The 14,935-nt window shown below is 38.4% G+C and overlaps 1 protein-coding gene across 1 annotated transcript; it reads left to right on the forward strand.

Annotated features, from left to right (window-relative positions):
* Positions 1-52: 52 nt before the first annotated feature.
* LOC125239746 (zinc finger protein 501-like) lies at positions 53-14,476 on the forward strand. The gene is made up of 4 exons (XM_048147404.1): positions 53-259; positions 785-920; positions 4,458-4,514; positions 13,450-14,476. The coding sequence occupies exons 1-4, from the start codon at positions 119-121 to the stop codon at positions 14,412-14,414; spliced, it is 1,299 nt and encodes a 432-aa protein (XP_048003361.1). The 5' UTR covers positions 53-118; the 3' UTR covers positions 14,415-14,476.
* The last annotated feature ends 459 nt before the right edge of the window (positions 14,477-14,935 follow it).

Consider the following 14,935-nt stretch of genomic DNA (forward strand, 5'->3'; position numbering starts at 1 on the left):
CAATGTCAAACTATCATAACCTATCTTCAGGATTGTTTATTGATTTGGTTACTTTACTTCTTTTATATAACAACTTCATACATTTCTATGTTATTCTGAAAATTTTAATGCAATAAATATGAATAACGTAATGGAGGTGTTGCAGTCCTGCCGCTGTTGCTTGCGACGGTCGCCGGAGAGAGATATGAATATGCCTTATCTGCACTTGGACAAAACTGAGATATATTCGGTCATGCTAGCGGAATGCTTCGATATACAAGTAATATATTGTTTAATCAATTTGCAATCGTTTATCTGGGGTCCGTTTTGTGAATTTCGACCATTCGATTTCGTGAACTTTGTTCAGTAATATCTCCACTACTAGCGTTTTAGATTCTACTAAAAGAATCGAAAAAGAGTGGTGTGGTCACTAGATTTAAAATTATTAGCTGTCCTTTTTTTTTTAAAAAATTACACATATTTATGAACTCGACTATACAATAAAAAGTGCCGACTTAATTTTTCAGAAGTCATTTATTTCTAGTGCCTTACAAAATTGGCTTTTGAAAATACGGAGACATACAACCTTGAACCTAATACCATAAGACATAAAAAGATGAACTGAAATAGACACCATACACTAAAGAAAAAACGATCAACCCCACTTGTGGCGAAGTCGGGAAACAAACCTGGGTCTCCAGCTATCGCAGCTGACATGCTTACTGTTAGACCACCCCGACAAGTAATATAAATTTACACAACTGCCTGCTTGCTTATAAAATAATGAATACATATACATTGACAGGTAACGGACAGCAAGAAGGATGCTGGTATCTGTGAGGTGTGTGTGGGCCGGCTGCGAGATGCCAGCGACTTCAAGCTGCAAGTGCTGCACAATCAGGAGGAATTGCAGCGGATATGGGGGGACTATATAATCAAAGGTGAGATTCAAAGCTGATTTGATAGATATAATTTTAAGTGTGTATTCCTCATCATACACAAGATGGGACGAAGATATTATAAAATCAGTTGGCCCAAACTGGATCCAAACTGCCAAAGATAGGGACATGTGGAAATCGATGGAGGAGGCCTTCACCCAAAAAGGGTCTAATGCACCAGCATAATTAAATAAAAAAATAATGTAGAAAAAAAATGTAATAGTGCAATTAGAATAAAAGGCTTTTTTATTTATTTTATTCCTCATCATATTAGAAGAGTAAAATGTCATATAAACTTTTCTGGATTTCGTCTACTTTCAGAGCTATTTAAAAAAATACTTATTATTTCTCAGAATAAAACGCTGGTTTGATGGCGATGATGCCGTTATCGGACATAATCTTATCCTCGTTGATATTTGATATATATCAAAAAGTAACTAGTGATCATTGGAAAAAGGTACTTTTTTAGAAAAAAATTGTATATTTTAATTCTAAGTGCCAGTTTGTCGATTAACATTTACTTTTTATGTGAAAATACATCCAAGAAAAGTTCAAAAAAAATTACACAAAAAATTTTTTTTCGTGAAATTTGCTTGACATCATATAACATTTCATATTTATTTTGCTCTTAGAAATGCGTAGTTAAAATTTAACGGTTTCCTCATGTTACAACCGTGTATATAAACTCACACCTGTGTCCCCAAACAGTGTAGGCAGAACACATGAAACTGCTCAAGTTTCAGTGCCTCTTAACAATTAAGAAGTTTAAAGAAAAAAAAATGTTATATTTCTGAACTAAATAATTGGAGTGTGCACTAGTTACAATGAAAGCTATCCAAAAGGTATACTGGGTTAGGCCTTATTGAATGTCAATGTTTTTTACAAGCTTTTTTTCATTCACTGAATATATAATAATAATAAACTAGTTTACTAGTTTGGTGTCGATAATTGTGCGGTTATGCATGTACAGCGGGGGGAGGTTGTAAATTCAGAAAATTTACAACTTTCTGAGACGATGTCGTTCAGATCTATCTCTGAATCAGAAACCTATAAGTACCTTGGTATGTCACAGTCGTTGGGTATTGAGGATGTTGGCATTAGACGGTCGGTGAAGGAGCGCTTTTTCAGTCGGCTCACAAAAGTCCTTAACAGTCTTTTGTCAGGAGGCAACAAAGTGCGTGCCTTTAACGCCTGGGTAATGCCTCTACTCACATACTCCTTTGGCATACTACGGTGGACCCAGACTGAGCTGGACGCCCTGGATCGGAGGGTCCGCTCACTGCTTACCACACACCGTATGTTACACCCACGCTCGTCTGTTATGAGATTGTACATCCCACGGAAGTGCGGAGGTCGAGGCTTCCTAAACGCCAAAGATCTCCACAACCGTGAGGTGTACAACCTCAGGAATTACTTCCTTAACAACGAGTGCGGGATGCATCGTGATGTGGTGGCAGTGGACGGAAACCTCACGCCGCTCTCCTTGGCGAAACAGAACTGGCGCAAACCTGTGGTACTAAGTACTGCGGACCGCAAGGCGGTATGGGAGAGCAAGCAGCTACACGGGCGGTTCTACAAGGCCCTCACGGGACCCGATGTAGATCTGCTCGCATCGGTGAACTGGTTACGATTCGGGGACCTCTTCGGAGAAACCGAGGGTTTTGCCTGTGCAATTGCGGACGAAGTTATGATGACGAACAACTACCGGAAATATATCCTGAAGGACGGTACGGTCGACATTTGTCGGGCATGCCGCCGTCCCGGAGAGTCACTCAAGCATATCATTTCCGGTTGTTCTCATCTTGCTAACGGCCTTGTTGACCGCGAAGTACCGTACTACAAGTACTTACCTGCGCCGGTTCTCGAAAATGGTCGTGCCACGCTCTATTGGGATCGATCTATTATCACTGACAGGACTATTGTAGCCAATAAGCCTGACATTGTGATAATAGATCGACTGCAACGCCGGGCAGTGCTCGTTGACATCACCATCCCCCATGATGAGAATCTCGTGAAAGCCGAGAAGGACAAGTCCAGTAAGTACCTAGACTTGGCTCACGAGATAACCGCCATGTGGGATGTTGAATCAACGATCATTGTTCCGATAGTCGTTTCAGCAAACGGTCTCATAGCGAAGAGTCTCGACCAACATCTTAAGAGACTCTCGCTAGGTGGCTGGATCAAGGGCCAGATGCAGAAGGCGGTGATCTTGGACACGGCGCGGATAGTCCGACGGTTCCTTTCTCTGCAGCCCTAACCACCGGCAGCTTGGGCCCTGCCCCGCTGCTGGCGGCACCCTAGGTTAGGTTTTTTATAATGTGTTTATATATTTTGTATTTTTTTGTATGTGGTTTTGTATTTTACTTTTATAATCATATTATAAAACCTAGCCTAAGAATTAAAATGAATAAAGAGGAATAATATATTGAATAACAAGTGGCAAATATCAAATGACGACCGGTCTGGCGTAGTCAGTACTGGGCTACTGGGCAGGTTCACTAAGACACGGTCCTGGGTTCGGATCCCGGTAAGGGCATTTATTTGTGTGATAAACACAGATATTTGTTCCTGAATTGTGTATCATTATATCGATTTGAAATATTGACTTGTCACTTCGTTTCTGTGTCTCGGTGTTGTTATGATCATTTTCTTTTGACTAATTAAAACATCATTTTAAACTGACACGTTGGTATAACTTGTTACATCTGGCACGTCATACTAGAAGATGTTTTGAAACGTTGATTTTGATCACTTACTTTTGACGTTGACTGTACCAGCATAAGCGCCAATACGCACGAGAGATAGAGATAGATATCTACGAGCGTTTCGTTTCATGAGCGTTTCCTGAACGTTTGTGCCATTCGGCTACGCACCCTGTTCTTGTCCTGTACTCTCTCCTTGCAAGTAGGGGGGAAACTTCCCCTTACAAGTTACAACACCCACTTTGCCGTTCAGAGAATGAACTCCATGCCAAAGGCGGTCGATGCGCGGAATTGTCTCTCATAGGTCTACACAAAAGGCCGCGATGGTCGTGTCTATCCTTTAAGCAAACCCAGCTATAGCTAATTAGCTAGCGGGGACTACCCTCCGTGCGAAGCCGGGTCGAGGCGCTAGTTTTAGTAATCTCAATATTATGAACTTGATATAGTATCAGTGTCAATTAAAAAAGAACTTGTATGTACCTACTAGTAAGCATGACATTAAGTTAAAATCGTGTTATTTACTGGGTATATAGCGTGTTATTTTATATGCCTAATACTATTGATATTTTAAATAATTTAAATTTTACCTACCCATTGACATGTAACCAAATGTTACCAATAAATTTTCATTTTCAATATAATAAGTTGTTGTAGTCCTAATAAGGCACCCCAGAGGTGCAAAGGGCCTTCACAAGCTAGCGGCACGCCTTCCTATCTTCAGCGACCCTCGTGGCCTCGCTCCAGCTCAAACCAGCCGCGCGTATTTAGCTAATTTTCGACGGATTTTTTAAATATAATATATAAACGTATTTTTCAACTGAGTTTAATTTTGTTTCAGACGAATCTAAGATAAAACAAGAAATATCAGACGACCACGTGACGGATGACTTCGAACGTAAGTTTTTGTATTGTCTTATTTAATAATTAATCATTTTAGAAGTATAAAATGCATGCCACCACCCCCTTCTTCCCGTGGGTGTCGTAGAAGGCGACTATGGGATATGGGTTAAATTGTGGCGTAGGTGAGAGGCTGGCAACCTGTCACTGCAATGCCACAGTTTCGTTTTCTTTCAACCCCTTATTTGCCAAGAGTGGCACTGAAGCTTTAGTAGTTTCATGTGCTCTGCCTACCCCTTTATGGGATACAGGCATGATTGTATGTATGTAAAATGCATGCTTCGGACAGTTCGGACTTAAAGGTATGTATTGTTCTTTGAATTTTAATTGTTATGAGCAAAGACCTTTACAGGGGACAGCTCAATCACATTTTTTGCCATACTAAATTGAACCTTATCACCGAGAGAGAAAGTTGATCGTATCAGACTAGCGAAAACGGTCCACATGAGAGGGCATTGTTTAGGCTGGTGTCCCTCTCGCACGTGTGACCAGTGTTAATGAGGTTACCATAGTAGTAGTATTTTTATCTGTATATTACCTGACTTTAAAACTTCTTATTTTATTTTAGTGTTATATTCAAAGCAGGGTTACGATATATTTTAAAGAATTAGAAAATAATTATAATGTAATTATTTTAATGCCCATAAATCAAAGATTTGTATAATTAAAAAATACCTTTAATTGGGTATTAGTAGATTTAGTAGTGACTTTGAAAATTAACTGGTATCCCCAATGTATGACAGTGATGACGTCACTGAATAATGTTGACATTGTCAGTAAGTGCGAGAGGGACACCAGCCCAAACAATGACCTCTCATGTGGACACACTTTTTGACCTAACTACACAATCTAGTTTAATAATTCTAAATATATGGTTATGAGCCATACTAACAGGAAAGCATCGTAAAGAAACCGGCCCAATTGCAATAAGGACTAGATACCCTTTGGGTTGGAATTGGAAGGTCAGATGGCAGTTGCTTTCGTACAACTAGTGCCTACGCCGAATCTTGGCATTAGTTGTCACAGTGGACCCCAGGCTCCCGTGAGCCGTTCAGAATGCCGGGATAACACAAGGAAGATGACATGAGCCATACTAACATTAAGATAAACAATAAATCGTGTAACACTGACATGATGCCACAGTTCTCTTCTGTAGAACTTGGCTTGCCTGCTGGCGCATTCATTATTAAGCAGGCAGGCAGTTGTGAAAATATGGCCTGTTTTCAATAACTATCTTGATATTTTAAAATTCACACAATGGTCGAACGCGATTGATAACATTTATAAACTGAAATATATATATATATATATAGTTATATATAGTAGTGTTACTATTAAAGAAAAACAAATCAAAAAATATTTAATAAAATAATTTGATTTGTTCTCTACGAAGATAACATTTTTTACCTTTTTTCCAACGTTTCGGTCAGATTGCACAAGCCGTGGTCGCGAATTCTTTTTTATTAAGAGGGCTTTCGTGTGAAAACCATTGAAATCGCAACCGAGCGCTTGATCATCTTCTTCTTCTTCTTCTAGGTTAGGGGCTTTGTAAGGCTTCAGGGCGCCTTATGTATCACTGCGACCATTTCTGATCTATTGTGATCGCCACCTACTACAACTCTCGATCAAGTCCTACAAATTCAAAGACTTGTAGTATCTTTTTGAGATCGAGATACCTCACATCCTCTGGGTGAAATTGGTAGCTGCCCAGAATCATGTTACGTGTGCGCATTAGAGAGGGGCACTCTGCCAGGATGTGCAGGGGCGTTTCATCAGACTCTAGACAGAATCTGCACCGCCCGTTTGCACGTTTCCCGATAGTGTGCATGTGCTTGTTCAGGTGGCAATGCCCTGTCAGCACCCTCACTAGGTTGCGAAGTTGGTTCCTTGACAGCGCCAAGGCATTTGAGGATGCCTTTTTGCTGTAGGCTCTGATGAGAGCCTTGGAATGGTTCATGCCTGGCGTGTTCCTCCAGAGCTGAATAGTTTTGTATTGACAGTAGGTCTTTAGGGTTAGTTTCGTAAGGCTTTTTGGGGTACCACAGAAAGGCTCTGGGCCATGGTGCTTACCCTTTGCCCCCGTACGTGCAAGCTCGTCGGCTTTCTCGTTGCCTTCGATGCCTGCGTGCCCTGGGACCCATCTTAAGACAACCTTGTTTTTGGATCCAAGGTTGTTTAATAGTTGCCTGCAGTTCTCAACCAGCTTGGACGTTATGACGTCCGAAGTTAGGGCTAAGAGTGCCGCCTGGCTATCCGAGTGGATGTAAATAGTATGGTTGACGTAGTTGCATTGCAGGTTGATTGACGCGCATTCTAAGATGGCGTATACCTGGAATATAGAGCAATACCGTCCTAGATTTAGGCTTTTAGCCCTTCTAGGCGTTTCGCCGTATACTCCGCAGCCTACTTCAGATCCGGATTTGGAGCCGTCAGTGTACCACCTTAGGCTTCCTTCTTTCCATAATATTTGACTGTTTGACCAGTCCTCCCTTTCCGGGATTTCCACAGAGTAGAGTTTCTGTGGGCAGAACTGGGGGTGCATGGTGTCTGTCGGCATCCCCAGTACAGGGATATCAAGCACTGATTCAGTAAATAGTCTCAGTGTTTGTGATATCCACCCTCCTCTCTTTGTAGCCACTATTCTCAGTATGCTGGATCTTTCTTCTAGTTCCAGATAGAGGTGGAGTGGCGACAGGTTCAGCAGGGCCTCTAGTGCCGCTGTTGGAGAGGATGACATTGCTCCAGTAACGATGCTACAAGCAGCTCTTTGCAGTCTGCTGAGCTTCGCCACTGCCACTTTCTGCAACGTCTTCTTGTACCATGCTACAGAGGCGTAGGACACTATTGGTCTCACTATAGCAGTGTACAACCATAAGGCAATTTTGGGTTTAAGGCCCCATCTGTTGCCTGCGAGACGGCAGCATATTGCCAGGGCCGATTTTTCCTTCAGTAGAGTTCCGTTCAGGTGCTGGTTCCAGGTCAGTTTCTGGTCCAGTGTTACCCCCAGATACTTGACTTCTGAAGAAAACGGAATCGTTTTACCATTCATGACCAAAGGTTTTAATTTATCCAGCCTTTGTTTGTTCGTGAATGGAACTATAATTGTCTTGTTTGCATTGATGGACAATTCATTTTCACCACACCAGGCGTTTATGGTGTTGAGAGCCCTCTGCATAAGGTACGATATAGTACTTTGGCAGTTTCCCCTCACCGTCACTACAAGGTCATCTGCGTACCAGCGCTTGATCATACCGTGTGTGGTATCAAATTAAAGGGCTTTGCGAGTAGTTTATATATATAAATCACATTATAGGACTTTTTCTACTTAGTTAACAAAAAAATAATTACAAAAATGTCCAAACGTGGAGGAAGGATTGGGTAATAATTGTACCGGTGAAGGGTCGTTTTCAAAAAATTGACAAAAATAAATAATAGCAATTTATAATCACTAAACGTAAACGTTGCAAATTCATTAAATACAAAAAATATTTCGATGTGATGTAGATTTCCAAAGAAATTGTCACTTAATTTTAGGTAATTTCTGAAAAAAATTGATTTCATCTTGGCCTCGTTTTTTAAAACCTTATAATAAAAATGTAGTCTGAGAAGTTTGTAGTACAGGGTATACGATTTATAATTTTACTTGTTTTAATAATCAAAATTGTCCAAATTTTACAAATAAGATCGACCAATTCAGCTCTATACGTGAGTTTTTCTAAACGTGCTTTAGAGAAAAAATCATAATTAATTTAGTGACTTGGTTTTCAAAAATCCAGTCTTATAAAAATCAAAATAATAAGATGCTCTAACTTAAATTTGAATTAAATAAATCTATTGGATAACGGAAAGTGTAGTATTTCACCGACTAAAACTATCAATTTTACATTATTTTGACGTTTTTTTTGAAAGCAGCCTTAAAATATGTGCGAGAATTTAGTGTTAATATTATATGGTTATAATAGACTTATATTGACCGGGATATAGACCGTGATTACAAAAGGTAATCACGGTCTATATCCCGGTCAATATAAGTCTAATGAAAATAACCGTGAATCATTCAAAATTCTTATGGTTATAATAGGCTAGATTCCTACTAGTCAAATTAGCCTCTTTTTAAGAACTCTCAAAACAATGTGCTAATACTGCTAATATGGAATTACTATGAAATACTGACGAGTGACGTCGCGGTCAATGTTGTTTAAACGATGTTTAAAAATAACTACTGTCCATATTTTTCTTCTAATTATGTGGTGCTTTATTTCGTGCACTGCATAAAATATTTTATTTTAAGTATAGGAAACTAGCCTATTATGAATCAGACTGCCCAGATCTGGTGAACTGCGTTCTCAGATTGTATGTGCCTGATATTCCCAGAATTAGTCTGAGACCGCGTGTGCGCCCGCTGTTGGCGGTCGGTGCCGACGGCGCGCACAGTGTCACGCAAAAACTCACCGCTTCCTCGAGCTTTGACACTTCTCAATGCGCTACTGACGTCAGCACCTGATTGCGATTTGTTTGCATGGAGATGGAAGACAGTGTATCTTGAGATTCTTGAGTGTCTGAGGTATTGCGAGACGATGGATGATAGGCCTTCCACGGTCGGTGTATGATATTTTTAAGTAATTATGTGTCGTTATAATACTTTTTTGTAAATTGTATTTTTTGTCAATGTTAGTTTATTCGGTGTATTGGTGTTTATGCTGTAATGCCGTGTAAACATATTAAATAAATAAATAAAATAAAATAAAAATAAATTGTTTGAACTGACTTACAACACATTGCTAAATACAACGCTACAATGTTTTTTTTTTTGAAGGGAATTGATTTTATATTATCTAATAGCGTGTTAGACTGCGTTTTGACGTTTTGACCAAATGTGTAATGCGAAGCATAATATGCATTTAAGGTGCAGTAGGTTCAGAAAATGAATGTAAAAAAATAAAATTAAAAAAAAACCCCAACATAGTGGACCGATTTTCATGAACCATAGCTAAGAACACTCCCGACTAATTCAGCTTTCAAACAAAAAAAAACCCTTCACTGGTTAGAACCCTGATATCAGCTCCATAAAAAAACAGGAACGTAAGTCTGTTTTTTGTGTATAACGTACAGCGGGGTAAATCTCGACTGGGGGGGGAGGCATTGTAACTGATCCATTTTTTTCATTATTACATTATGATGTTGAGTTCTACGTGTATCCACTGAACACGCCTTCCATATACACACTCGGACTCTATTTAATAATGCAAACATTGTAAAACATGTAAAAAATTGACCAGTTACATTTGTCCCCCAGTCGAGATTTACACCGCTGTACCTTACTAGTGTTCGTAAAGTCTAAAAACATTAAAATTCTTCTAAAAATCGGCAATATTGTATTTGCGGAAATTAATAGATTGTTTTTTTTTTTAATTTATTTATTATTATAACTTACAAAAAAAATGAAGTAAACATGATATCCGCGCTCCCTTGCTCGCGCTTTCGCTTACGGGTTCCATTAGCTACTGATTATTATTAATCTTATTTAACTAATAAGTTATACGAGTACCCTATTGTATAAGTCTCTAATACTAACTACCCTCCTATGCAATCAACATGTATAGCCTGTCTGTTAGTGTTAATATTAAGGAATTCATAAACTAACCTAAACCACAAAATTAAAATTTTGAAAAAAACCCCGATCGCGACATAGTAGACAGATTTTCATGAAACATGGCTAAGAACACTCCCGACTAACTCAGCTTTCAGACAAAAAAAAATTAAATCTAAATCGGTTCATCCGTTCGGGAGCTACGATGCCACAGACACACACACACACACATAGACAGACAGACAAATAGACAGACAGACAAACAGACAGACAGACACGTCAAATTTATAATACCCCGTCGTTTTTGCCTCGGGGGTTAAAAAAGAATAAACAAGGAATAATACATAGTACAACATAGGGTGTGAATTAAATATTACAAACGAGAGTATAGTTACATCGCGACGGCTTGTCGGGGCGATTTAAAGACTCGAGTTTGCAATATCTTCCTCCTTACACTTGCTGCAAATTTTGGGTCTCCCTCGGAATCCCTAATAACGTTTGTTCGAAAATCACTTGGCCTAACTCATTTGGCCGAATTATTTATTTATTTATTTATTAGTAAAAACATGTTTACATGACATTACAGTAAAACCAATGCGTCACGAAACTTAGATAACATAAAAGAAAAAAACAGTATGTAAGAACATGAAAAAAAAAACAAACAATAAATTTTAAAACTAAACAATTGATTTATGAAATGCCTAACGCTCTTTTGGCCTAAAGATCATTTGGCATAATTTAAATTTTGCCCCAAAAATGACATTACCCAGAACCGATTCGCTGTTAGAAAGGTAGGTTTAGGTTAGGTTAGAACCGTGACCTCACACAAATCCGAATCGCTTCTAAAAAAGTGGGTTTAACGGTGTTAGGCGAAACAATATTAGGACATTTAAATTAGGCCAAATGATCATTATGCCAAAAAATATTAGGCAATGTAAAAATAGTTCAAAAAACTTTAGGGATTCTGATATAGATCCCAAATTTTGTATGGAGCATTCGAAATTTTCGAATTTAACGCGAGTGAAGCCGCGGGCAAAAGCTAGCTATCACATAAAAAGTAACATCACCTTAAGAAACAACAAATTATGAGTGTAATTACTGTTGCCTTGCGGTTCTTCGGTCGCTCATTTATTTTACGCTTATTAATCTTATTATTTATATTACTTTCGTTCTTCGTAATCAAGACTTTACGATCACTTATAATTATGTTTTAATTGGGTGTTTTATAACACAGTGTGTTTTATTATTCCCGTTAAAAGATTAGATTAGATTATATTTATTTCTTGATGAAAATTACATGTTATTTTAACTTAAAAATAGCACCAATTCACAAAAAGATCGTCACAACATAATAATAAGAAAATAATTGATACAAACAATAATAATCATCAAATTAAAAAGTAAACCAATAATATGTCATAATAAAGCAATAAAATAAAAAACTAAAATTACATTAGTAATGTCCAAGAAATGAATGTTTGTATATAGTACTAGGGTTTCCTAGTGAATATAATGTCAAACGTCATAAATGCTAAAAACAATGTAAATTCGACGGGACGTTAGGCTAATCAATATAAGTCAGAAACTAATTGGTTTACCGCTTTTTGTTAAATTCGACAGGACGTTACATTACACATCATAAATAATAGTCACTCATAATAGTGGTTCCGTACAAACGCGAATTTTCTGCAAAACAGGGAGCGTTTTTCTGCAAACAAATTCGGGGAGCGTTTTAGTGTAATGCGGATGGCTCCGCGTGGTCGGTCCGCAATTCCGCATCATCCGTATGCCACTAAAACCACCCTAAGAGGATCTATATCCAAGACAATGTGCAGAATTATGCACAAAATAATGATCGTCTGCTTTAAACACTGAAAAAATCGCACACACGAAATATAATGCGTTTGTACGGGACAGCCCATGAAATGATCCAATCAATGAAATAATAAGTGTAAAAGAACCTAAAAGTTAGTGTCAAGTATCTGACGGTGACGGCACATGGCAAAAAAATACTAAACATTAGGAAGTAAAGTATGAAGGTTGTGATCGACTAGTTCAGTCATTTATTTGTGAGTGTGCACGGGAAAACGTCCCACTTTGTCGATTGCTATAAAGCCGCTTTGCTAGTTTATTCATATAAAGATACAAGTAAACCTCGGCTTAATGGTAACCGACAAAGTGGGACGTTTTACTAAAGACACTCACATTTTTTTAATAAACCTATTAATAATAGTACATTTCGTTATAAGTGCGAGAAGTATGTCATTACACGAGTCCCGAGACATTTTGCCACGAGCGGCACGCTCAAATCTCGGGATGAGTGGCTTCGCACGTGTGACGAACGACGTTTTTTAATATAGTTGCGAAAAAACACTACCTACTACTTACTTACAACGAAATAAAACAATCCGAACTATCAATTTTCCCATGGACATTGACGGATTATTTGACAATCCAAAGGCGTATTTTTGAAGCTTTTAAACTTGCGTGCATATTTTCGAGTTTGCTATTCATCTAACATAATTTATTTCATTGGGTGCCATAAAAACATAAACATTTACGATTTGGGACGATTGTTTAATGTACAACTACATTTTAATTCAATCGATCCATTTATGCCCCGACGTATTGCAAATAACGTAAAATAATTATGACAAATCGCGTAACATATTGAGGTTTTTTGAACGTGCATTAAGTTAAAACATGGTAGACGCCTCTACTTTGACAGTAGAAGACGCGTTTCGTTCCAATCATGTTCTGTTTACACGACTCATTATGACCGATTTTTCAAAGTATAAACCATTTTATAAATTATGTTTAGTATGACTAAAAGTAAACAATTACATATGAAATATTAACGTTTTAAATATTAATCACTTAATAGTATGTTTATAGTTTTATTCTGTCTTAGTAAACTAGACTAATATGAAAACAGCTCGGTAAGTAGTCGTAAAATGGAACGTATATACTTTTTACGCACTAGTTCGTAAAATACAACTTCTCGCACGCTAAACAGCCAAAAAACGGGCACTTTTTGAGCAACTGTATTAAAAATTTATTTTTTAATAAACAGTAAAACTACGTCGTGTGTTAATTATCGATAGTCGATAGAATAAATTGTTTTCTCACTTTGACATAAGGATTTTTGCTTCAGAAATTTCGCTCCTTGTTAGTTTTACTTGCTTAAATTTCCTATCCTTCGCTGTGGCATTTGGCATGGGGTAGTGTGACCACATACCGCAGTGAAAGTCATAATTAATAATGTAGCAAGCGATCACTTTCATGGAAATATTTTTAGCTGTTTACGTGTAGTTTTCAAGAACAATTCAATATTTTGTTACAGACGAAGACTCGGGGGAAGAGATAAATGATTTGAAGCCAATAGTAACGTTAACACAACCGAAAGTAATAAAAGTAGAAATAGCGCCGAAAGTAGAGTTCGTCCGCGGCGAGACGGCGAAGCTTGCGAGCCAGCCGAGCCCGCCCGCCATCGGCACTGTGCAGGACAAACCACACGCCGCCACCCGCACCGACCAACTCTACAAGTGCGGAACCTGCTGGAAACACTTCCCAAAGAAGAAGTATTTAATCGGCCACATGAAAACTCACAACGAAGAAAAATCATTCAATTGCGAATTCTGCAAAAAACAGTTTAAACACAAACACCACTTGATCGACCACAGGCGTATTCACACCGGAGACCAACCCTACGGCTGCGATGTTTGTGAGAAGCGGTTTTCACAGAAATCATCTTTAATTGTACACAAGAGAATACACACTGGTGACAAACCTTACAACTGTGACTTATGCAACAAAACTTTTACACAGAGTTCGGCTTTACATACTCATAAACGTACACACGGGGACAAAACTTACTTCTGTGAAGTGTGCGGTAAGGGATTTTCTCTAAAGTGCAATTTTAGTGCGCATGCGCGCACACACACCGGTGAGAAACCGTATGCTTGTAAAGTATGTAAAAAACGGTTCAACGAGCAATCTAGTCTTAAAAGACATACGAGAATTCACACCGGCGAAACGCCGTACGCTTGCAGAACATGTGACAAGAAATTCAAAGATTTTTCCAGTGTCAGTAAACACGAAAAGATTCATACCGGCGATAAACCTTTTACATGTGACATATGTAATAAATCATTCGGCCGCAAAACTCACTTGAACAGGCATAAGCAACTGCACACAGGAGAAAAACGGTTCTGTTGCGATATCTGTGGAAAGCAATTCACTGAAAAATACACATTGGATAATCATAAAATGGTTCACTCGAAAACCCTGTCGTCTAATGACGTGTGACAAACGCTTTGGCTTCTGGGTCCCGGTTTGATTTGTGCTGTGTGGAATTATAGTTAATATATATCTGATAACTTTCTTTTATTTATTTGAGTGCCATGCCCCAATACAATTGAATTATAGAGCCTGTAGAAGTAATGTAATATTTTAGGCAAAGAGAATTGAGTATTATAGAGAGTTACTGTCAAAGTAAAATGTGTAATCACACTGCATAGACTGCCATCTCTCGACACAGGCTTAAAACTTTTGAACCTCAATTTTGACAATTTGGCCCTTATTCTTAGCTTGATATGTGTTAAAATGACAAATACTCGTATTAATATAAGCGTATCGCCATCTAGGTCACCGCACCTTTTTCTGTATGGTTTTGAGGTACGTTTTTTAGGGTTCCGTAGCCAAAATGGCAAAAACGGAACCCTTATAGTTTCGTCATGTCCGTCTGTCCGTCTGTCCGTCTGTCCGTCTGTCCGTCTGTCACAGCCGATTTACTCGGAAACTATAAGTACTACAGTGATGAAATTTGA

The sequence above is a fragment of the Leguminivora glycinivorella genome, chromosome 26 (genome assembly GCF_023078275.1).
Source record: "Leguminivora glycinivorella isolate SPB_JAAS2020 chromosome 26, LegGlyc_1.1, whole genome shotgun sequence".
In the NCBI taxonomy this organism is placed as follows: domain Eukaryota; kingdom Metazoa; phylum Arthropoda; class Insecta; order Lepidoptera; family Tortricidae; genus Leguminivora; species Leguminivora glycinivorella.

What these genes read in the sequence shown, in the direction of transcription:
- LOC125239746 (XM_048147404.1), top strand. Translation starts at nt 119, where the DNA reads ATGAATAACGTAATGGAGGTGTTGCAGTCCTGCCGCTGTTGCTTGCGA. An exon ending in CGGAATGCTTCGATATACAA is followed by an intron (nt 260 to 784) that starts GTAATATATTGT and finishes ATACATTGACAG; the next exon opens with GTAACGGACAGCAAGAAGGA. An exon ending in GGGGGACTATATAATCAAAG is followed by an intron (nt 921 to 4,457) that starts GTGAGATTCAAA and finishes ATTTTGTTTCAG; the next exon opens with ACGAATCTAAGATAAAACAA.